The 26127-nt window shown below is 36.2% G+C and overlaps 1 protein-coding gene across 1 annotated transcript in view; it reads right to left on the minus strand.

Annotated features, from left to right (window-relative positions):
* Window positions 1-5909: 5909 nt before the first annotated feature.
* hectd2 (HECT domain containing 2) overlaps window positions 5910-26127 on the minus strand; it is a 59798-nt gene continuing 39580 nt past the window's right edge. Inside the window, exons 16-21 of the mRNA XM_059359896.1 lie at window positions 22638-22712; window positions 17758-17845; window positions 17020-17126; window positions 10893-11008; window positions 8817-8960; window positions 5910-6040 (exon numbers count right to left, since the gene is read on the minus strand). Coding sequence (XP_059215879.1) covers window positions 5920-6040; window positions 8817-8960; window positions 10893-11008; window positions 17020-17126; window positions 17758-17845; window positions 22638-22712 — 651 coding nt within the window. The 3' untranslated portion in view covers window positions 5910-5919. The remainder of the gene's footprint in view (window positions 6041-8816; window positions 8961-10892; window positions 11009-17019; window positions 17127-17757; window positions 17846-22637; window positions 22713-26127) is intronic.

Genomic DNA, 26127 nt, shown 5'->3' on the forward strand with positions numbered 1-26127 from the left:
AAGGCTACAACCACCGAGTCACTTATCTAACACATTCTGTCTGCAGAGTCTCATGTTTCTGCTCATTAAACCTGTTTACAGGCTCTTCACACCAGCTGAGTCGCTTCTACCGCCAGCACCATGCAGCCGGACACGCCAGACACTCTACCGGCATGGACAAAATATTATTAGACCTCCTTGTTTTAATGTCTGGTTCAACTAAAGGTTCATTTGTTTGGACAAATATAATGATAACAACACAAATATCTGATAAGAGTTTAGTTTAAGAGCTGATATCTAGACATTTAACATGGTTTATTGATCATGACAAAAATCATTATTAAGAAAAACATGTTAAATGTCTAGATTACCAAAAAAGAGAGAAATAAAATGACCAAAAAAGGAAACTAAATTACCAAAAAAAGAGAAACAAAATTACCATTGCAAATTTGCCACTTTAAATCTCGTAAATCTGCAACTTTTTTTCTCAGAGATTTGCCACTTTTTTCTCATAAATCTGCAACTTTTTTCTTGCAAATTTGCCACTTTAAATCTCATAAATCTGCAACTTTTTTCTTGCAAATTTGCCACTTTAAATCTCGTAAATCTGCAACTTTTTTCTTGCAAATTTGCCACTTTAAATCTCATAAATCTGCGACTTTTTCTTGCAAATTTGCCGCTTTAAATCTCATAAATTTGCCACTTTAAATCTCATAAATCTGCAACTTTTTTCTTGCAAATTTGCCACTTTAAATCTCGTAAATCTGCAACTTTTTTCTTGCAAATTTGCCACTTTAAATCTCATAAATCTGCGACTTTTTCTTGCAAATTTGCCGCTTTAAATCTCATAAATTTGCCACTTTAAATCTCATAAATCTGCGACTTTTTCTTGCAAATTTGCCGCTTTAAATCTCATAAATTTGCCACTTTAAATTTCGTAAATCTGCGACTTTTTTCTTGCAAATTTGCCACTTTAAATCTCATAAATTTGCCACTTTAAATCTCATAAATCTGCGACTTTTTCTTGCAAATTTGCCGCTTTAAATCTCATAAATTTGCCACTTTAAATCTCATAAATCTGCGACTTTTTCTTGCAAATTTGCCGCTTTAAATCTCATAAATTTGCCACTTTAAATTTCGTAAATCTGCGACTTTTTTCTTGCAAATTTGCCACTTTAAATCTCATAAATTTGCCACTTTAATTCTCATAAATCTGCAACTTTTTTTCTCAGAGATTTGACACTTTTTTCTCATAAATCTGCAACTTTTTCTTGCAAATTTGCCACTTTAAATCTCGTAAATCTGCAACTTTTTTCTTGCAAATTTGCCGCTTTAAATCTCATAAATCTGCGAATTTTTTCTTGCAAATTTGCCGCTTTAAATCTCATAAATTTGCCACTTTAAATTTCGTAAATCTGCGACTTTTTTCTTGCAAATTTGCCACTTTAAATCTCATAAATCTGCAACTTTTTTTCTCAGAGATTTGCCACTTTTTTCTCATAAATCTGCAACTTTTTCTTGCAGATTTGTGACTTTAAATCTCGTAAATCTGCGAGTTTTTTCTCGTAGATTTGCCACTTTAAATCTCATAAATCTGCGACTTTTTCTTGCAAATTTGCCACTTTAAATCTCATAAATATGTAACTTTTTTCTTGCAAATTTGCCACTTTAAATCTCGTAACCCGCAAACTGCTGGGTTTCCCCAGAGAGCAGCAGTTTGTGTGTCTCCAGGTGACTGAGTGTCTGTTATGTAACGCTGCAGCAGGAGGAGTAAAGACAGAAACATTAAGAGGACGTGAAGCGTTTAAAGGAGAACTGCTGCACCACTAATGAGCAGCTGTGACAGTAACCTGGTTACCTGAGGGCAGGTACACACTTTAAGTCAAAGCTTTCTGCAAACAGAGAACTCCAACCAGAAGCTCCAGTTTCTGCTCATGACGTTCCACATTCACTGAATTTTCAAAATCTGCACAAATTTAGAGGGAAAAAACAACAAAACTTACACAAAGTGCAGAAAATTCACACAATCGCTAGTCTGTTTTGTGCAACTTGACACTTATTTTTTAATCTTTGAAGACTGAACGTTACACTAGTTTCCATAAATGCAACAAAGCAGAAAAAAATAAATAATTTTGCTTATATCTGCGATAGTTTTTGCAGCAGTGAGAGCAGAACTTCAGTTGCTGAATGTAGATCAATAATTAGATTTTTAAGAGGTCACACAGTCATGGAAAATAATGACCAAAAAGGAAACAAAATTACAAAAAATAAATAAACAAAATGACCAAAAATGAATAAAATTACCAAAAGAAAGACACAAAATTACCCAAAAAAGAAACAAAATTACCAAAAAAGAAACAAAATTACCAAAAAAGAAGCAAAATTACCAAAAAAGGAACAAAATTACAAAAAAGAAACAAAATTACCAAAAAAGGAACAAAATTACAAAAAATAAACAAAATTACCAAAAAAGAAACAAAATTACCAAAAAAGGAACAAAATTACCAAAAAAGAAACAAAATTACCAAAAAAGAAACAAAATTACCTAAAAAGAAACAAAAATGTCTAGATATCAGCTCTTAAATTAAACTCTTATCAGCTATTTTTGTTGTTATCATTATATTTGTCCAAACAAATTAACCTTTAGTTGAACCAGACATTAAAATGAACAAGAAACTAAAGAAAACAAGGAGGTTTAGTAATATTTTCCATGACTTTATGGTGGTTTGTGTTCCTAAGATTGGTCCAATAAAGACATTTTAAAGCAGAAACTGGAGCTTCAATGAAGGAGCTTTACAGAAGTTGTGATTATAATATGACGTAATAATCTGTAAGAACATTTCTGTAACATCTTGAAACCCGTCTGACTGATTCTACAACATCTACGACACCGAGCTGTCAATCAAACAGCTCTGCTCACACTGTACCAAACATGACAACATTTAAAAAAACAGAATATTAGAAACAAAAAGAATCTGCTGCAGCCTTTTGTTCAATAAAACAGGCAGCAATGTCAAAAAAACTCCACAAGACAATCTATATCTCAGGATGCATGGAACGATATGAAACAAGCCTCATTAGAAACATAAAGCATCAACACAAGACAGCAAATATTAAAACGACACATCTCAGATCTTCAGAAACATCTTCAGCTCCTCCGCTCTGCTCCGGGAGTCATTACAGTCATTTCCTCTCCTCTCGTCTCTTGTTTTTGCCCTGAAGCCTGATTATCTCTTCAACTCAATTAGTATAGAGTTAACTGAGTTAACAGGGCCCGCCTCTAATCACCTGTCAATCATATTTAATAATACGGAGCTCACAACGCTGCAACAAAACACAACAAACTGAGAAAACATCTTCATCAATGTGACAACACAAGAGCAGCATTTAGAAAACAAAGACCACAACACAACAGAAGTGTTTCCAGAGGACACTTAAAAGTGACGCACACGTCTGGACACGCTTCATATTATCACGTTATTGAAAATGTCACGTTATAACGTGAAATTATCATTATCACGATAATAGCATGCTAACGTTAGTGGCCGATCGATAGCATGACAACGTTAGCGGCCCATTATAGCATGCTAACGTTGGTGGTTAATCATAGCATCTACAATTTCCTTGAGAGAGTCATCCCAAACGGATCAATAAAGTGCAGTCTAAGTCTAAGTCTAGCATGCTAATGTTAGCGGCCGATTGATAGCATGCTAACTTTAGCGGCCAATCGATAGCGTGCTAACATCAGTGGCAGTTTATAGCACGCTAACGTTAGCGGCCGATCGATAGCGTGCTAACATCAGTGGCAGATTATAGCATGCTAACGTTAGCGGCCGATCGATAGCGTGCTAACATCAGTGGCAGATTATAGCATGCTAACGTTAGCGGCCGATCGATAGCGTGCTAACATCAGTGGCAGATTATAGCATGCTAATGTTAGCGGCCGATCGATAGCGTGCTAACTTTAGCGGCCGATCGATAGCGTGCTAACATCAGTGGCAGTTTATAGCACGCTAACGTTAGCGGCCGATCGATAGCGTGCTAACATCAGTGGCAGATTATAGCATGCTAACGTTAGCGGCCGATCGATAGCGTGCTAACATCAGTGGCAGATTATAGCATGCTAACGTTAGCGGCCGATCGATAGCGTGCTAACATCAGTGGCAGATTATAGCATGCTAATGTTAGCGGCCGATCGATAGCGTGCTAACATCAGTGGCAGATTATAGCATGCTAACGTTAGCGGCCGATCGATAGTGTGCTAACATCAGTGGCAGATTATAGCATGTTAATGTTTGCGGCCGATCGATAGCGTGCTAACGTTAGCGGCCAATTAATGTGTGTTATGGGCTAGCAAGACCAAGACCAACTCAGCCCGTTGAGAGAGACCAACTGAAACGTGTTTCATTCATTTATTTGATTTGTTTAACTGCAATGTGATTGATACGAGCTAGCAGGCTAACGCTATAAATCACGTTATAACGTGAAATGATAATTATCTTGTAATAAAGTGATAATATGAAGCGTGTCCAGACGTGTGCATCACTTTTAAGTGTCCTCTGGAAACACTTCTGTTGTGTTGTGGTCTTTGTTTTCTAAATGAAGATTGTGTTTTGTGTATTTGCAGCTTTGACCCCTCAGGGCCTCCGTATTATTAAATATGATTGACAGGCCTCCGTAGATAATAATAACCACTTTACATTCATCATCTCAGTTTACATGAAACCTTTAAAATGACATTTCTGTGGCATGTTAGTGAAAACCGGCTTCATGCTAAACATGATGGCTGAATACCTGATAATCTCTTTAAAACATAGAGTCATTTAGATCATAATTACCTGAGCAAACCACCACGTTCGGTATCTAGAGAACACATATTATACTGATATGTTTTTACTGGTATTGGAGCAGAAATGTTAAGTTATATAATGGTCTTTGATCAGGGTTGTCCTGTTATTATCTCTGTTTGTCTGTCCCACATGTCCCACATGTCCTACTGCCCCTCACGGATAAATAAAGGCCTTTTCAAAGATGCAAAGTCCATATGCAAATATTTAGAAAAGGCTTGTGTGCAGCTGCTGCAGGGGGAAGTTCCCTTTATCTGCTGCAAACATCAACAAGCTGCAGAATAACAACAGAAGAGAAGAGCTGAGAAACTTTCCTTTAGTCTGCAGAGAAACCACAGAATGTGCAACGAGGCGGGTGTGACGAGAGATAGCTAGCGTTGTTAACAGTCAGTGTGTGTGTGTCTGTGTGTGTGTGTGTGTGTGTGTGTGTGTGTGTGTGTGTGTGTGTGTAGGCCTGTCACTGTCTGTAAAATAAACACAATAGGTTTTTTTTCTGGACTCAATATATTGACTTTTTGCGCTTTTTTAGAGCGTAAATTTGCCACTTTAAACCTCGTAATTCTGCATTTTTTTCTCATAGATTTGCCACTTTAAATCTCGTAAATCTGCAACTTTTTTCTTGCAGATTTGCCACTTTAAACCGCGTATTTCTGCATTTTTTTCTCATAGATTTACCACTTTAAACCTTGTATTTATAGAACTTTTTTCTCATAGATTTGCCACTTTAAATCTCGTAAATCTGCAACTTTTTTCCTGCAGATTTGCCACTTTAATTCTCGTAAATCAGCAACTTTTTTCCTGCAGATTTGCCACTTTAATTCTCGTAAATCAGCAACTTTTTTCTTGCAGATTTGCCACTTTAAATCTTGTATTTCTGCAACATTTTTCTCATAGATTTGCCAGTCCGCGCGTGTATGTAGGCCTTTTTTTTTTTGACTCTTTTGTCGTTTTCTGGATATATTATCGTTAACATGCTTGACTTTTTATGCTTTTTTGTGTATATCGTCTTAAAAAATGTTGTTATTGTGACAGGCCTGTGTGTGTGTGTGTGTGTGTGTGTGTGTGTGTGTGTGTGTGTGTGTGTGTGTGTGGGTCACTCCAGGCCGAAGCCCTCTCCGTTGGAGATGGCGATGGTGAGTTTGTGCTTCAGCTCCTTCCTGGTGCGATACGGAGGCAGACAGATCTGATTGAAGCAGGTGTGAGAGATCGGCAGCCTGAAGACAAACAGAGAGAAAGAAATAAATTCATTCATTATCCTTTACCGCTTAAAGAAAAACAATCACGCTCTCATTCACTCCTACGGGACATTTAGAGTCACCAATTAATTGGGACTTTCTGGCACACCACTGGAATGGTTTGAATCATAGTTGAAGGACAGGGGACTACTTTGTGTCACTAGTTAATTACACATCTGAGTGTGCAAAAATGACATGTGGCGTTCCCCAAGGCTCCATTCTGGGGCCTCTTTTGTTCAACAAACAGGTTGTATTTTAGACGTGGAGAAAGTTTGTATTTGACCTCTTGTGGGCTTGAGAGGTCCTTGACTTCAGTATTGCATTTTTCCATTTTTTGCCCCATCAGTCTGCAGTATAACCATGTATATTTGCCACTTTAAATTTTGTCAAGCTGCGACTTTTTTCTCATAAATCTGCAACTTTTTTCTCGCATATTTGCCACTTTTTTCTCATAAATCTGCAACTTTTTTCTTGCATATTTACCACTTTTTTCTCATAAATCTGCAACTTTTTTCTTGCATATTTGCCACTTTTTCCTCATAAATCTGCAACTTTTTTCTTGAAATATTACGCCCATTATTTTTTCTCACAAATTTGCCACTTTAAATTTCATAATTCTCTAATAAGATACTTTTCATGCAACAAAATGTAGTTTAAAGCCTCAATTTGGCTCAATTTAAAAATATATTTTGCAGAAGTTCTATGTGTAATAAGAGCATATAATTGAAACATAATTGATGTTTACCACTTTTATGCCTGCAAAAAGGTAAACAAAATCCAGTTTTAACAGCCTGACATTTGTTGCCTAGTAACAGATTTGGCACTTTTAATAACCCTAACCCTTTAAATCGTATAAATTTGCTACTTTTTTCTTGCTCTCAGGGGTCAAATCTGAAACGCCTCCACGTCTGAAAATAAACTTCACGATCTATACGGAGAAAGTTTGATGCTTTAGTCATTAAATGCACAATATCTTCCACATATGAGCGGATCTGCTGCACTTTATTAGAAATGTAAATGCAAATTCACACGTGTGATGGTTCAGAGGCTCGGACGCACCAAATCAAATCAGAAACAATAATATGTGTGTTTGGGGAGCAGCTTGTCCACTGTCTGACCCAGTTTCTGTGACTTTGCAGTTCAAGTTCAGTGTGTGTGTGTGTGTGTGTGTGTGTGTGTGTGTGTGTGTTATCAGTGTGTTCAGTACAGGACAGTCAGTGTTAGAGCTTCACCTGCAGCCAAGTCAAACACACAGAACATCAGAACACAGAACGTTTAGAGGATGGGAGCGTGCCCGGACACGTTGTTTTATCTGCAGATTGTGTGTTTCTGTGTGTGTTTCTGTGTGTGTGTGTGTGTGTGTGTGTGTGTGTGTGTGTGTGTGTGTGTTGTGCCAATTGTCTATCAACAATCAAATTGACGTATGATCAGAGCTAAATGTTTTAATACTAACCTGCAGACACAGAAGAGGCTGCTGTGCATTTAAAGTATGAGGTGAATTTTTAATTTAAACTTTGCTTCATGTTTTATATGAGTAGTTAGTTAAATGGGCTGATCTGGATTGTGATATTGAATATAATAATAATATAATAATGTTGATGCTGTGATGTTGTCACAACTGGAACAGATGTTTAAACAGATGAGTTTAAAAATGTTTGCAAATTTTAATCTTATGAATTTGCTACTTTTTTCTCGCAGATTTGCCACTTTTTTCTCGAAATATTACCCCCCTCCCCCGGTCCTATCATAATTATATTTCAGACTTTTTTTCTCACAAATTTGCAACTTTAAATTTCATTAATCTGCCACTTTTTTCTTGTAGATTTGCCACTTTTTTCCTCATAAATCCTGCAACATTTTTCTTGTAGATTTTCCACTTTAATCTTGTAAATGTGCAACTTTTTTCTCGAAATATTACCCCCCTCCCCCAGTCAGGATTATTATTTATTTTTTTCTCACAAATTTGCAACTTTCAATTTCATTAATCTGCTACTTTTTTCTGGTAGATTTGTCGCTATTTTGTCATGAATATCTGACTTTTTTCTCAAAATTACCCCCCTTCCCCGGTCCGTATTATTATTTTTTTTTATCACACATTTGCCACTTTTAATTTTGTAAATCTGCGACTTTTTTCTCGTATATTTGCCACTTTTTTCTCATAAATCTGCAAATTTTTTCTCACAGATTTACCACTTTGAATCTTGTAAATCTGCAACTTTTTTCTCATGAATTTGCCACTTATTTTCTTGTAGATTTGCCACTTTTTTTCTCATAAATCCTGCAACATTTTTCTCGTATATTTTCCGATTTAATCTTGTAGATGTGCAACTTTTTTCTCAAAATATTACCCCCCTCCCCCGGTCAGGATTATTATTTATTTTTTTCTTGCATATTTGTCACTTTAAATTACGTAAATCTGCAACTTTTTTCTTGCTGATTTGCCACTTTGAAACTCGAAGATTTTCCACTTTAATCTTGTAAATGTGCAACTTTTTCCTCTAAATACCCCCCCCCCCCCCCCCCCTCCCTGGATCTGGATCTTTTCATCCTTGGCCCTAATTGGCCGTCGTACAAACTGAACTTTAGATGCATTGAGGTGTTTGTGGTCCGAGCTGAAGAACTCAAGACCTCAGATAACCCCGTTCTGAAATAATCTCCTAAGGTTCTCCTAAGGTTCTCTCAGGTTCTACTAAGGTTCTCCCAGGTTCTCCTAAGGTTCTCCCAGGTTCTCCCAGGTTCTGCTCTGTGAAAGTACCAGTCGGTGGGAACGTCGATCTTGGAGATCTTGAAGTTGAGGTGGGCCATCCCCCCCACCGGGACACGGTCACTTCCTGTCGCAAAGTGGAGAAACTTCTTCTGGAGCTCCAGAGGGAAAGACAGGACCACGTCCCAGAAACACCTGGAGACAGGCAGACAGACAGGCAGACAGACAGACAGACAGACAGACAGACAGGTAGACAGACAGGCAGACAGAGAGACAGACAGACAGACAGACAGACAGACAGACAGACAGACAGACAGAGAGACAGACAGGTTGTTATTTTATCTTTGTCTGATGAGTTTTGGCTCGTTTTTCTCTTCGACTGGAAACAAAAGGACTGGAGGACAACAGTGTGTGTGTGTGTGTGTGTGTGTGTTATTTCTTTTTATAATGAATGCTCTGCTGCAGCTTTAACACACTGCAAAACTTACACACACACACACACACACACACACACACACACACACACACACACACACACACAGCTCTCAACACTGTTTCAGTAAAGAGACACTGAGGAGCTGAAACTTTGATCTGATTCTTCCTATTGGCCAAAAAAAAAAAATGTGTTATTAATCATAACCCCGGCACACAGAGGTCAGAGGTCAGCCAGTTCAGGAGAAAAAGGTGATCAACATCTCTGTCCAAGCACTTTGTAAACTGCTGTTTTTAAAAGGTGCTACAGAAATAATTATTATTAATATTATTATTATTATTATTATTGTCATTTTGTGTCTTTTATTTTGTCATTGTATGTGTTTTTTCATTTTGTGTCTTTTTTAGTAAGTTTATGTATATTTTGGCCTTTTTACATATTTTTTAGTCATTTCATGTATTTTTTTCTGGGTTGCTATAGAAATAAAGTTATTAACATTATCATTATAACACATACACACAGTCAGCCAGAGGTCAGAGGCCAGTTCAGGAGAAAAAGTTGATCAAACTTCTCTGAGAATCTATTTAAAGGAAGGTGGAGGAGGTTGGTGGTTTGAGTCATTAGACTGATGCAGAATGTGTCAACAGTTTCCTGCTGAAGCGTTTTTTCTGGTAGATTTGTCACTATTCTCTCATAAATCTGCGACTTTTTTCTCGAAGATTTGGCACTTTAAATCTTGTAAATGTGCAACTTTTTTTCTTGTAGACTGGCCACTTTTTTCCCATGAATCTGTGACTTTTTTCTTGAAATATTACCCCCCTCCCCTGGTCCGTATTTTTTATTTTATTTTCTCACAAATTTGCCATTTTAAATTTTGTAGATATGCAACTTTTTTCTCGCAGATTTGCCACTTCAAATCTCGTAAATCTGCTACTTTTTTCTTGCTAATTTGCTACTTTTTGGTTGCTAATTTGACACTTATTTTCTTGCTAATTTGACACTTTTTGGTTGCTAATTTGCCACTTTTTTCGTGCTAATTTGCCACTTTTTGGTTGCTCATTTGCCACTTTTTTCTTGCTAATTTGCCACTTTTTGGTTGCTAATTTGACACTTTTTCTTGCTAATTTGCCACTTTTTGGTTGCAAATTTGACACTTTTTTCTTGCTAATTTGCCACTTTTTGGTTGCTCATTTGCCACTTTTTTCTTGCTAATTTGCCACTTTTTGGTTGCTAATTTGACACTTTTTTCTTGCTAATTTGCCACTTTTTGGTTGCTCATTTGCCACTTTTTTCTTGCTAATTTGCCACTTTTTGGTTGCTAATTTGACACTTTTTTCTTGCTAATTTGCCACTTTTTGGTTGCTAATTTGCCACTTTTTTTCTTGCTAATTTGCCACTTTTTGGTTGCTAATTTGCAACTTTTTTCGTGCTAATTTGCCACTTTTTGGTTGCGGATTTGCCACTTTTTTCTTGCTAATTTGCCACTTTTTCCTTGCTAATTTGCCACTTTTTTCTTGCTAATTTGCCACTTTTTCCTTGCTAATTTGCCACTTTTTTCTTGCTAATTTGACACTTTTTGGTTGCCGATTTGCAACTTTTTTCTTGCTAATTTGCCACTTTGAATCTCGTTCAGCGTTCTTCATTTATTTATTTATGTATTATTTATTGTTTGTGTATTTGTTAGCGTGTCGTACCGTACGGTGGTGTCCGTCTTGCTGAATCCTTCGTACTGAGCAGCTTTCTGCAGAGCCATCATGTCCAGTTCAGGAGATCCACAAACCAACATCTCCACCTCCTCAGGACGCAGCAGCTACACACACACACAATACACAATATACACACACACAATACACACACACACACACACACACATACACACACACACACACACGCACACACACTAAACACATTAGTGACAGAATTCCATATAAATAATGATGATTTAATGTTCGGTTTCACTTAAAATGACTTTATAATAGTGAACATGTCACAAGACAAGTATTCACCAATCTATTATTATTTATTATTATTATTTATTAGTATTTTTGTTGTCATTATCTCATGTATATAGTTGAAAAAACGGTATTTTCCAGAAATGTATTGCATTGTTTTATTTTCTAGATATTTTACAGAGTGTCTTATGCCTAAAACAATGTAATAGTAAAATTACTTTACTATATTATGACTTTATTACAAATATTAACCGTATATCAACTGGTTAATGGTCTTGAATGTTAAATTACAGTGAATTCTATGTAAAAAATAAAAAAAATAAAGTAAAAACATGTATGTTTTTAATGTAAAATAAAGTCAACTTTCTGTTTCATTGAATGTAAAAAAAAAAACCATACATATATTTTTAAAAACAGTAAAAAAGTATTACCGTCATATCAAAGTAAAACAAAATAATAATATACATACATATATATATATATATATATATATATAATTTTTAATACAGATCTTTATCAAAGGTTATCTGTATCTTTAAGGAAATGATGTGTAAAACATGTTGTTAACTAAAAGTAGTTATTTGAAGTTAATGTTTGGTAACTTCTGCTTCTGACACACTTTTTACTGCAACAGTGACACAAAGTAAAAAAAAAAGAAGAAGATATAATGCAACCTGGAGTAATAATGCAACAACAATAGTGAAATGTTGTTTAAATTAATTAAACCAGCTGTGTGTGTGTGTGTGTGTGTGTGTGTGTTGGTTTGACCTCCTGACCTCCTTCCACCAGCTGTTCTCAGTAATTTCTAGTGAAAGTCACAGCAGCTGAAATCATCATTTCCTCTTATTCAATGAAGGGAAAGATTAAAAAAAAAAAACAGCAACAGCCAGTCAGAGAGGAAACAGGAAGCTGATTAATACTGACAGGAAGAGACAGAATGTGTGACAGAGTCAGAGATTATATGAGAGATTCTCTATAAAACCACAGAGAGACTCTGATGACTGGAACGTTATTAAATATTAATAATAAATGTGAGACGCACGATAGAATAAAACACAAACAACCTGCAGAACAAACAGAGAGCTGCAGAGCTCATACATTATATTATTAAATATGGACACACACACACACACACACACACACTAACACACACAGACAGACAGACACACACACAAACACACACACACACACACACACACAGACAGACAGACACACACACACACACACTAACACACACACACACACACACAGACAGACAGACACACACACACACAAACACACACACACACACACACACACACAGACAGCAAACCACACACACACCCATGACCGCACCACATCCTGAGTCGTCAGTGTGTACGTGACTGAACCATCAGATAGAAACAACAGAAAGGTGTGAAAGTTTAAGTTCAAAGTTAAAAAGATATTACTAAAATATAAATATTACTAATATAAATAAATACAAATATTACTATTTTATTATTTATAATTTATTTATTTACATTTTTTCAACCTTTTTTAAATATTTTTTGCCTTTTTATATAAATAAATTACATACAAATATATATATAAATATTACTATTTTATTATTTATAATTTATTTAATTATTCTTTAAAAGGCAAAAATTATTATAAAAAAATTATAATTTTATTAAAATAATATACTTTTTTTTCAACCTTTTTTTAATATTTTTTTGCCTTTATATATATATATATATATACATATATATATATATATATATGTGGCCATAGTTGACGAGGAGCAGCAGCTGGTGATCTATCAGGCCGAGCTAACATTTGATCAGCAGGAAGACAAACAGGAACTCCATATAAGGACACATTAACCCTTCGATAACTTCCCTAAAACTCAACGTGTTGCTTCACTAGAAGAGATCTGTGACATCACAGCTGGTCCAGATGTTGTTCCTGGAAACATCCAGAGAGCAGCCAGAGGATCTGGTCCAGTCTGAATCTGGTCCAGTATGAATCTGGTCCAGTCTGAATCTGGTCCAGGTTGAATCTGGTCCAGTCTGGATCTGGTCCAGTCTGAATCTGGTCCTGTCTGAATCTGGTCCAGTCTGAATCTGGTCCTGTCTGAATCTGATCCAGTCTGGATCTGGTCCAGTCTGAATCTGGTCCAGTCTGGATCTGTTTCTGTCTGAATCTGGTCCAGGTTGAATCTGGTCCAGTCTGGATCTGGTCCAGTCTGGATCTGGTCCAGTCTGAATCTGGTCCAGTCTGGATCTGGTCCAGTCTGAATCTGGTCCAGGTTGAATCTGGTCCAGTCTGGATCTGGTTCTGGTTGAATCTGGTCCAGTCTGGATCTGTTTCTGTCTGAATCTGGTCCAGTCTGGATCTGGTCCAGTCTGAATCTGGTCCAGTCTGAATCTGGTCCAGTCTGGATCTGGTCCAGTCTGAATCTGGTCCTGTCTGAATCTGATCCAGTCTGGATCTGATCCAGTCTGGATCTGGTCCAGTCTGAATCTGGTCCAGGTTGAATCTGGTCCAGTCTGGATCTGGTCCAGGTTGAATCTGGTCCAGTCTGGATCTGGTCCAGTCTGAATCTGGTCCTGTCTGAATCTGATCCAGTCTGGATCTGGTCCAGTCTGAATCTGGTCCAGTCTGGATCTGGTCCAGTCTGGATCTGGTCCAGTCTGAATCTGGTCCAGTCTGGATCTGTTCCAGTCTGAATCTGTTTCTGTCTGAATCTGGTCCAGTCTGGATCTGTTTCTGTCTGAATCTGGTCCAGTCTGAATCTGGTCCTGTCTGAATCTGATCCAGTCTGAATCTGGTCCAGTCTGGATCTGTTTCTGTCTGAATCTGGTCCAGTCTGAATCTGGTCCAGTCTGGATCTGGTCCAGTCTGAATCTGGTCCTGTCTGAATCTGATCCAGTCTGAATCTGGTCCAGTCTGGATCTGGTCCAGTCTGAATCACACAAACTCTCAGACCACTGACACACTCTGACATTTACAGCAGGGGTCTCAAACTGGCGGCCCGCGGGCCAATTGTGGCCCTCGTGACGATATTTTGTGGCCTCCACCTTGATATGAAAGTTTAATGTGAGTTTTATATGAATGGCACTTTACCGTGTTGTGTGTGGAAGGTCCCTTTAATTACTGTTTTTTTTAATAATTTTGTGTCTTTTCTAAATAATTATGTGTATTTTCTAAATAATTTTGTGTCTTTCTTAGTAATTTTGAATCTTTTTTTGGTCATTTTGTGTCTTTTCTAAATAATTTATTTATTATTATATTTATACTTTTTACCAAAAAAATATTTGAAAAAAATATTTACAATTACCAAAAGAAGACAGAAAATGTCCAAAAAGACATAAAATGACAGAAAAAAAACTAAATGACTTAAAAAAGACACAAAATGACCAAAAGAAGACACAGAATTACCAAAAAAGACAAAAAATTACCAAAAAAGACACAAAATTACCAAAAAAGACACAAAATTATTAAAGGACAAAATTATTTAAAAAGACACAAAATGACCAAAACAGTAATTAAAGGGACCTTCCACCACAACATGGTAAAGTGCCATTCATATAAAACTCACATTAAACTTTCATATCAAGGTGGGGGCCACAAAATATCGTCACGAGGGCCACAATTGGCCCGCAGGCCACCAGTTTGAGACCCATGGTCTAGAGGCTCTGTCTGGCGGACTGAGAATCTCTATTTTTAAGCCTTTTTGTGTCCTAAATACGTCAGTAATCGTCACCTGATTGTCATGATAAACCAGAGAAAGTTCCTGCTGGTTGTGATGCTGCTGGTGAGTCAGATCCCATTAAACTGAATTATTATGAGAATAAGTGTATAAGTATTCACCAATCTATTATTATTTATTAGTATTATTTATTAGTATTTTTGTTGTCATTATCTCATGTATATAGTTAAAAAACGTTATTTTCCAGAAATGTATTGCATTATTATATTTTCTAGATATTTTACAGAGTGTCTTATGCCTAAAACAATGGCATAAAAAGATAAGATTACTTTACTGTATTACAACTGTATTACAAATATTAACCATATATATATATATATATATATATATATATATATTACAGTATTATTCAACTGGTTAATGGTCTTGAATGTTACATTACAGTGAATTCTATGTAAAAATAAAAAAAATATATAAATAAAAACATGTATTTTCGAATGTAAAATAAAGTCAACTTTCTGTTTTATTGAATGTAAAAACATACATATATTTTTTAAAAACAGTAAAAAATATTACCGTCATATCAAAGTAAAACAAAATAATAATTATATATATATATATAATTATTATTATTTTATTTTTTTAATACAGATATTTATTAAAGGTTATCTGTATCTTTAAGGAAATGATGTGTAAAACATCTTGTTAACTAGAAGTAGTTATTTGAAGTTAATGTTTGGTAACTTCTGCTTCTGACACACTTTTATTATGAGAATATTATGTGAATAAGTGAACACTGAGAATGAAGAAGACTTCAGCAAGTCCAGACGTGCATCCAGACACTCTCAGGTATTATCATTCCTTCTCTCTCTGCTGTTATGTAACTTTGGGCTTTCACCTTTTTGTTCATCAGTATCTTCTGTTGTTGTCTTTGCATTTGGTAGAATATCAGAATTATCTGCATTTGAACATTAAACACTAGAAAGTGAATTAGAAAATGTCTAAATCACTGTTGACTCTCGGTCATACACTATTAACACTGTCGAGGAGTTTACAGTTTATCATCTCTAGTAATCAGCTGCAATCAGCTGCTCCTGTGACACTTCACATCTTCTTTTTGAGCGATTTTACCGGAGCGGTCCACAAGGCTGTGGATGCGTCAAAAGTCAAAGTTACAAAAAAAGGCAAAATGAGAAAAAAAGTCAAAATGAGAAGAAAAAAAAATCAAAGAGAAAAATAAGTCGAAGTTACAAAAAAAGTCAAAATGAGGAAAAAAAGCCAAAGTCACAAAAAAGGAAAAATAAGAAAAAGTCAAAATGAGAAAAAAAGTCAAAGTCACGACAAAAAAGTCAAAACGAGAAATAAAGTAAAAATGAAACAAAAAAGTCGAAATGAGGAAAAAAAGTCGGAGTCACGAAAAAAGCTGGAACCAACAAAAACGCATAAAAACAATTACCAAAGTTTTGTCAGCACTGCAAGTTTTATCCCCTCGAGCAAAGTTTACAAATTAATTTTTTGACATTTTTCTCGCCCTCACCACTCTAGCGATGATGTCATCACTCTAGCCTCTCCATAGGGTAACATTGGGGGGATTTTATGACGTGTTTTGGCAGAATAATTTGAAAACTGTTTGGTGAAACCCTTAGAAAAGTCACAGCACACTGGTCATGGCCGAGTCGGTCCATTTGATACCTTGTTAGTGTTTGTGAGACAAAAACTCTGGGAGGAGTAGTCGACCTAAAAAAACACGGAAGAATAAAATCTGGGATTAAACCTGTTGAATAGAATACAGAGGCTCTTTCCAGCACAATCAACAAATAATTAGAAGTGAGCAGAAGAAAGACTTTCTCAGAGTTTGGATTTATGTTTTAGTGTCCCGGCTGTTAAGATGTGAAGGAGATGTGAGCTGTATAATCTGACGTGTTGACAGGCGAGCTGGTCCATTTGATACCTTTTTAGTGTTTGTGGGACCAAAACCCAAGAGCACATAGTAGCTCTTACAAGCACAATCAATTTTCTCAACTCAGGGTCGACTTGCTTGCCGTTAACTTCCACTGAACTGGTTGCAGCCTGCAGCATTTGTCTTAAAAGACTAATAACATCTGTATTGGCTGCAATAATAGAAACTGTTGACAGTCTGATGTAAAGTTTGCATGTTATATTTGTGCAACAAACACAAACGGAGGTTGGACTCACCATGAGAGCGTCAGACGCACAGACGCTGTGGAAGCCGTGGTAGAAGGCAGCAAACTGCTTATAAATGGATTTATTGAGCAGGAAGTCAATGTAGAGCTGGACGTACTCTGTGGAGAGAAACACAGCAGCAACATTAGAATATTCCATGACTAACTCACTGCTGGCTGAGCTGCTCCATGGAAAAAGAGCTTCATAAGAGGAAATAAAGTTGACGTTTTCAGCTCTGAAAGAAAGAACAAAGGAGCTTTTCTGAGCTGAGCCAGCTCGCCTGAAACCAATGAACACTGCAAAAAGGTGTTTCTAAAAGAAGAAAAAAACAGATCAAACAGTAAATCTGAGGGAAATGATCTTGCTGCATGGACAGATAATTTACCTTGACAAGATTTATTACATTAAGATTATTAAATCTAGAAATAAGCATGTTGAACACTTAAAATAATAACTTGACTAGTAATTTTTTGTCTTTTTTTCGTGATTTTGTGTCTTTTTTAGTCATTTTGTGTCTTTTTTGGTCATTTTGTGTCTTTTTTTTAGTCATTTTGTGTCTTTATTGGTCATTTTGTGATTTCTTAAATTAAGATGATTAAATCTAGAAATAAGCATGTTGAACACTTAAAATAATAACTTAACTAGTAATTTTTTGTCTTTTTTTCGTGATTTTGTGTTTTGTGTTAAAGTCTTTTAAGCCTTTATTCAGTGATTCCTGCAGCTGGTTCTGAAGTGATTTAACCCTCTCACCCTTCCTGTTCTGCTTGGTGACAGGAATTTTGTCTCCTCCGGGCTTCAGGTTGTGGGATTTGACCACGCCCATTTCCTCCTGGAGCACCTGAACACACAGAAAACACACAGAAACCTGTCACATATTTTATAAAGACGGTGTGAAGCCTTTTTCATGGTGCAGCAGCAGAATCATCACCTGCAGCAGCAACAATCCTTTTAACAGCAGAAAGGTTGAAAAGCATTAAGGTGCGTTAATATTGCATGAGGTGAGACACTTCCAGGGCTCTTAATGGAACAATGGAACTATTTATAATGGTATAATTTACACCTGAGCTTCTCTAGAGTGTTTACTGTGAAAAAGGTCTAATGGGGTTCAGTTTGTTACTAAAGGACACTTTGAAAACTAGAAAATGTCAAAAGAAATGTTGACTCTGGCCCGTGACCCTCTGTCTGTTTTATGTTTCTTTTGGAGTAATGTCTTCTTCCTGGCAGAGTGGCCTTTCAGTCCATGTCTCAGGACTCGTTTCACTGGATAATGACACACTTTTACCAGCTTCAGCCAGCATCTTCACAAGGTCTTTCTTACCAGCTTCAGCCAGCATCCTCACAAGGTCTTTCTTACCAGCTTCAGCCAGCATCTTCACAAGGTCTTTCTTACCAGCTTCAGCCAGCATCTTCACAAGGTCTTTCTTACCAGCTTCAGCCAGCATCTTCACAAGGTCTTTTGCTTTTGTTCTTGGGTTGATATGCACATTTTGGACCAAAGCACGTTCATCTCTGGGACACAGAACCCGTCTCCTTCCTGAGCGCTATGATGGCTGGACATTCCCATGGTGTTCATACTTGGCTATAATTATTAGAACAGATGAATGTGGAACCTTCAGGCATCTGGAAATATCACCCAAGGATGAACCAGACTTGTGCAAGTCCACAATTCTCTTCCTGATATTTTTGTTGATTTCTTTTGACTTTCCCATGATGTTACACAAAGAAGGAGTGTGTTTCAGGTGTGCCTTAAAATACATCCACAGGTGTGTCTCTAATTAACTCAAATGTTGTCAATGAACCAATCAGAAGCTTCCAAAGACATGACATCATCATCTGGGCTTTCCCAAATAGTTTCAAGGCATAATAATGTTAGTGTATGTAAACTTCTGACTTTGAAGAAAGTAATACAAAATTGTCTGAAAAAATCCTTCTCTCATTATTTTGGCATTTAGTAAATATAAATAATTTTGGTAATCCTAACGGACCTAAAACAGGAAAAGTGGTTGTCTGATTTCATGTCAGACAGTGAGAAAAAAAGCATATGTGTCTTTTTATATAGTGTATGTAAACTTGTGGTTTAACTGTAAATAGAGGTGTATAAATCCAGTCAGAGAGTCTCTGGTGTACCAACAGAGTGGTGCAGGTCAGCAGGTTCATGGGACTGTGAGCAGATCACACCGAGGGTTAAAATAACACCTCACACAGTGTTTCTCTCACATACGTTCTGCTTCATATAGAAGCTGCTGCACCATAAAGCTTCTGTTGTATCTGTTACTACGGCGACTCATGACTCACGCTGATGTCATGATCTGGTGTTTAACAGGATCTCTGAGCAGCTCAGTCTCTGTTTTATACTGATGGTTATCAAGCTTTTAGTGGCAGGAAGAAGATGTTGTTGCTGCTCAGATTCCTGTAAACTGGTGATCTGATAATCAGCTCAGATATCAAACCAGGACCGATAAGAACATGTTGTGGACTTTGTTTGCCGTAAACTCAACCTGCAGGAAATAAAGTGGAGCTAAAACACTCGGCTAGAGTCTGAGGAACAGGAAAACAGAGGAAAAGTGGAGAATAAAGTGACTTTTTGAGTTGTAAAGAAGTTCACAGATTGCTTGTTCTCGTGCCAATCAGTCATCAGAGGAACTTTATTTTCTATCAATAAAATAAAATGAGCAATAAGAACAATATTTAAGGTGCAGCAGAACTAAAATATCAGACAAATAAATGAGACATTCTTGGTAGAAGCTGCTATTGTTTTGGGAAAATCTGCATCTTTTATGTAATTAATGTGAAGTTTTTTGATATACAGTCATGGAAAAATGATTAGACCAATCCTTGTTTTCTTCATTGCATACTTCAGACATTTTCCATGATTTTATTGATAATGATTTTAGTTATTATCAATCAAAGCTCCAACTCCGACGCTGCTCTGCTGGGGAACATTTACCTCAGATTATTTGGTCATTTTGTGTCTTTTGTGGGGTATTTTTGTATCCTTTTTTGATCATTTTTACATCTATTTTGGTTAATTTGTTTCTATTTAGTTAATTTTGTATCTTTTTTGGTCATTTTTGCATCTATTTTGGTCAATTTGTTTTTATTTTGTTAATTGTATATCCTTTTTTGTTCATTTTTACATCTATTTTTTTTTATTTTGTGTCTTTTTTTGTCATTTTTTCATGTATTTTTGTCATTTTGTCTTTTTTGGTAATTTTTACATCTACAGTCATGGAAACATTCTTGATAATAACCAAAATCATTATCAATAAAACCATGTTAAGTGTCTAGATATCAGCTCTTAAATTAAACTCTTATCAGATATTTTTGTTGTTATCATTATATTTGTCCAAACAAATGAACCTTTAGTTGAACCAGACATTAAAATGAACAAGAAACTGAAGAATCAGTTATAATCTGAGAATTATAAACATATTTAACTACTAAACCATTTCTTCAATTCAACAAAAAGAAGCAGACTGTAAAATAACAGTAAAATACTGCCAGTATATATAACTGTTATTTTACACTCCATATACTATACTTTATTTTAACAGCATATTATCGTATTTTGGATTAAAATATATAACCTCATAACTGTAGGTGTTGTGCTTATTTTACAGGGCATTTATCATAATTTATCAAACAGTATAATACAGTTTAATGCTGTTAAATTACACTTATCTATTGTTTATTGACCGATTTAACAGTTAATTTACATGTGAGGGATGAATATTTAACAGTATTTATTTTACAATTGTTATAAAATATAGTAGGATACTGTTGTAAATCAACTGTAAATACACAGCAATTTGTTACAGTGCAGAAATATTAATTCTTGTCAAAAAGAAGCAGTCATGTAAAACTGGGCTACAATAAAACAGTCTAAAATTGGCAAAATGATGCTTTAAATCAAGAATTACAGTATTAAAACCCCCCAAATAGGTTCTGATACCTCGCCCAAATCCTGGTTATTTCATCTTATTATTATTCTGTGAGAGCATGAGAAATATTTGAGATTGTTAGTGCTGATAAACCTTATTATATCTCTGACTGATTGACTGTATGACATCAGAGGGATGTTCTTCTCTCTGTTCCTAAATTATCTTTATTAAAGTCACAGATCAGCGACAGAGTCACAGCCGCCTGTCAACACGTCAGATTATACAGCTCACATCTCCTTCACATCTTAACAGCCGGGACACTAAAACATAAACCCAAACGCTGAGAAACTCTTTCTTCTGCTCACTTCTAATTATTTGTTGATTGTGCTGGAAAGAGCCTCTATATTCTATTCAACAGGTTTAATCCCAGATTTTATTCTTCCGTGTTTTTTTCGGTCGACTACTCCTCCCAGAGTTTTGGTCTCACAAACACTAAAAAGGTATCAAATGGACCGACTCGGCCATGACCAGTGTGCTGTGACTTTTCTAAGGGTTTCACCAAACGGTTTTCAAATTATTTGCAAAACACGCCAAAAATCCCCCCAATGTAACCCTATGGAGAGGCTAGAGTGGATGACATCATCGCTAGAGTGGTGAGGGAGAGAAACATTTGACTAAAAATAAATTTGGTCATTTCGTGCCCTTTTTTTAGATAATTTTATGATAATTTTTGGGGGTAATTTAATGTATTTTTTGTCTCTTATTGGTCATTTTGTGTCTCTTTTGATCAGTTTCTTTCATTTGTTAGGTACTTTGGTCTTTTGTGTGTTTTTGGTCATTCTAAGTGTTTCTTCGTGTCATTTTATGCCTTTTTGGCCATTTTGTGTCCTTTTTTGGTAATTTTGTGTCTTATTTGATAATTTTGTCACTTCTGGTCATTTTTTTGTCATTTTGATAATTTTATGTCTCTTTTTGACAGTCTAATTGTCTTTTTTTCATAATTTCATCGCTAGAGTGAAGAGGGAGAGAAAATTTAAAGAATAAATACATTTGTAAACAGCGCTCGAGGCCGCAGATACCACTCTACAGAAATAATTTATAGATATAAACGTAGTAAAATGTGTCTTCTCCCTCACATTGGTGTGGTAAAGCTGTCAGAGTTCTAGTTTGGGCGTAGGACCACAGATGATCCACCAACACCACCCACAGCCTCATAGACCTCCATGGGAAAAAGGAGGGAACATTTCTGGAGGAAAGCAGAGCTACCAGTTTCTTCTGAAGGCTGTAAAAAAACTATTTCTTCGTTTTTCTTCATAAAACACATATGTAGACGTTCAGGAAGAACTGAGGATGCTCAAAGTGAAGAACTGAGGATGCTCAAAGTGAAGAACTGAGGATGCTCAAAGTGAAGAACTGAGGATGCTCAAAGTGAAGAACTGAGGATGCTCAAAGTGAAGAACTGAGGATGCTCAAAGTGAAGAACTGAGGATGCTCAAAGTGAAGAACTGAGGATGCTCAAAGTGAAGTCGGATCACTGATCGGAGCTACAGTTTGGACTAAAATGCTTTCTGTTCGAGGGGAAAGTTTTACTGTTTTTCTCTCTCTGTCAGTGGCTTCACAGGAGCAGTTGATTTCAGTTGATTGCTCTGCTCTGATTGGCTGCTGGCTGCCACCTGGCCCTGGTTGCTAGGCTACCAAAGCCTGCTAGTTCCCCATAACCTCCTCCAGGTGAGTCTCTGAGTCTCTTACCTGGAAGGTGAGGTAGAAGTCCTCCTCCACGTTTCCCTCATAGCTCAGCAGCTCCGACAAACCGTGAGCCAGCTCCTACACACACACACACACACACACACACACACACACACACACACACACACACACACACACACACACACACACACACACAGGATCAGAAAGGGGACCATCAACACATGCATGAACCACAACTTCTTATTCAACCTGTAGAATATTAATGCACTTACAAAATAATCCAATAAATATTAAAAAAACATGCAAAACATGCAGCCAGAGTTTCTGCTGCGTTCTGCCGTTTATTTCACGTCTCACCACTGTTTACAAAAATGCAAAACCATGTGCAATGTTACTTCTCATGTGCAATTATTTTCAGTTACTACTCGGACATTTTATTAAGAAAAATGCATTTATGTTTTTTATTTTAAAGAGTGAGCCTCACAGTGTCTGCATGATTAAACTCAGATCTAGTTGATGATGATATCGTCTAACACAGTAGTTCTCAACCTTTTTGAGTCGCGACCCCCAATTTAACAGGCATGTTGTCCGTGACCCCCACTCACTGAACACAATCTCACACGCACAGTTCAGATCACCCAAAAAAGAAACAAAATGACCTAAAAAGACACAAATTGACCACAAAATGATCAAAAATGACAAAAATGACCCCAAAAAGACACAAAATGACCAAAAAAAGACACAAATTGACCAAAAAAGACACAAGAAGACCAAAAAAAGACACAAAATGACTAAAAAAAGACACAGAATGACCAAAAAAAGGAAACAAAATGACCAGAAAAGACACAAATTGACCACAAAATGATCAAAAAAAGACATAAAATGACCTAAAAAGACACAAAATGGACAAAAAAAGACATTAAGTGACCAAACAGACTAGAACACATGAACACTTTAACACAGTGGAGACAGAACTGACTTCCAAAATGATTTGGTGACCCCCAGAAATCATCTCGCGACCCCAATTGGGGTCCGACCCCAAGGTTGAGAACAGCTGCTCTAACAGACGTCAGCAGCTCAGCCTGAAGTCTGTTTACAGGAAAAACAGCTTTCAGACCAGAAGAGCTGAAATATGAGCTGCAGGCTGCAGATCAGCTGACGGTTCAGATTCTCAGCTAGTGTTGGTGTTGGTGTTGGTGTTGGTGTTGGTGTTGGTGTTGGTGTTGGTATTGGTGTGAAGCAGATTTTCTTATCACATGAAACAAGAAGAAGAGTGAAACGCTGCATGAAGTCTGATCTCCAGCAGGTCACAGTGACTTCTGTCACTGCTTCAGATGAAACCTGAACACACTGAAGCACATTTACATCTACAGACCACATCGTTTTATTCAGGTTCTCCTTCTTTTAATGTCTGGTTCAACTAAAGGTTCATTTGTTTGGACAAATATAATGATAACAACAAAAATATCTGATGAGAGTTTAATTATAGAGCTGATATCTAGACATTTAACATGGTTTTATTGGTGATGATTTTGGTTATGATCAATACAACCATGTTAAATGTCTAGATATAACGCTGCTCTGCTGGGGAACATTTACCTCACATTCTTTGGTCATTTTGGAACTTTTGTTGGTCATTTTGCCATTTTGGGGGTAAATCTGTGTCTTTTTGTGTCTTTTTTGGTCATTTTTACATCTACAGTCATGGAAACTTTCTTGATAATAACCAAAAGCATCATCAATAAAACCATGTTAAATGTCTAGATATGAGCTCTTAAATTAAACTCTTATCAGCTATTTTTGTTGTTTTCATTATATTTGTCCAAACAAATGAACCTTTAGTTGAACCAGACATTAAAATGAACCAGAAACTGAAGAAAACAAGGTCTAATGATTTTTTTCCATGTGCAAAAAATGAGCAATAAAACAGACGTGCAATATTATTGGTATGTGCGAGACATACTATCAACCTCATCTATGATTTTGTAGCATTTTCAGTCGTCATTTATTTATTTTTTTATACTTATTTATTGCATCACATGTCTTTGTTCTTGTTTCTGTCCTTGTTTAGCTCTTAAATGTTTTACTCTTGTTGTTTTGTGTCATGATTGTCTTAACTATGCACCTTACGCAGCGCCACTTTACATTTCATTGTATAGCTGCCTACATAATGACAATAAAAAAGGATATTTGATTTGATTTGAGGAACTGCAGAAAACAAGGTGGTCTGATCACGTTTTCCATGACTGTAGATAAATGTGCTTCAATGTGTTTCAGGTTTCATTTGAAACATTTAGAGAAGTCACAGTGACCTGCTGGAGCTTCTGCTGCATCACAACCAGAGTCTCTGACACCAGCTGGAGCTGCTGTTACATCACCACAGGCCTGATTTAGCCTCACTGTGTGTGTAGTAGTAGTGTGTAGTGGTGTGTAGTGGTGTGTAGTAGTGTGTAGTAGTGTGTGTGAGACTCGTGGAGCTTCAGTGTTGAAGGTTTGTGGAGGATCAGGTGACTCGGAGACGTTCTGCTGCACCAGGACACTCAGTTATTCTGTCTCACTGAGCGTCTTTGAGAAAAACTGAGAATAAAAAACTAGTTTTGTTCTCTGCAGCAGGTTGCAGGCTGCACGCACATTTACAAGAAAAAGTCTAAATTTCCAGAAAAAGTTTTAAGTAGTTTTTAAAAAAGTACCAGAAAAAATGTTTAAAAAAAATACCAGAAAAAATGTTTTAAAAAAATACCAGAAAAAATGTAAAAAAAAAAATAGCAGAAAAAAAGTCAAAATTGCCAGAAAAAAAGTTTAAAAAAACAGCAGAAAAAAAGTCAAAATACCAGAAAAAAGTCTAAATTACCAGAAAAAAAAGTTTTTTAAAAAAGTACCAGAAAAAATGTTAAAAAAAATAGCTGAATTTTTTTTTTAAAAATACCAGAAAAAAAATTAAAAACAAATAGCAGAAAAAAAGTCAAAATTACCAGAAAAAAAGTTTAAAAAACAGCAGAAAAAAAAGTCAAAATACCAGAAAAAGGTAAAAAAAAAAAAAAAAATACAGAAAAAAGTTTAAATTACCAGAAAAAAACAAGTCAAAATTACCAGAAAAAATTGAATTACCAGAAAAAAGGCAAAATTACAAGAAAAAAGTGAGGAGAAAACGTGTAATTGCAAATGATAAGATATTATTTTATCTCTTTTCTGTGAGCAAATTAGCTCTGGATCTGGAGTTAAACACTCAAAAAGTAGAAAAAGGAGAGTTACCAGAAAAAAAGTCAAAATTACCTGAAAAACAAATGAACCTTTAGTTGAACCAGACATTAAAATGAACAATAAACTGGAGAAAACAAGGAGGTCTGATCATGTTTTCAATAACTGTAGCAGAGAAATAAATACATGGAGGTAAAAACTTTGAGTCAAAGTGAACAAACGGAGTGTTTTTATCTGTTGGAGACTCAAATCTGAAGTTCAAACTCATCAGCAGCTCAGAGGAGGCAGACAGAGAACACAGAAGGACTGTGTCAACACATAGAGGTTATAAAGA

The sequence above is a fragment of the Centropristis striata genome, chromosome 20 (assembly GCF_030273125.1).
Source record: "Centropristis striata isolate RG_2023a ecotype Rhode Island chromosome 20, C.striata_1.0, whole genome shotgun sequence".
NCBI classification, from domain to species: Eukaryota; Metazoa; Chordata; class Actinopteri; order Perciformes; family Serranidae; genus Centropristis; species Centropristis striata.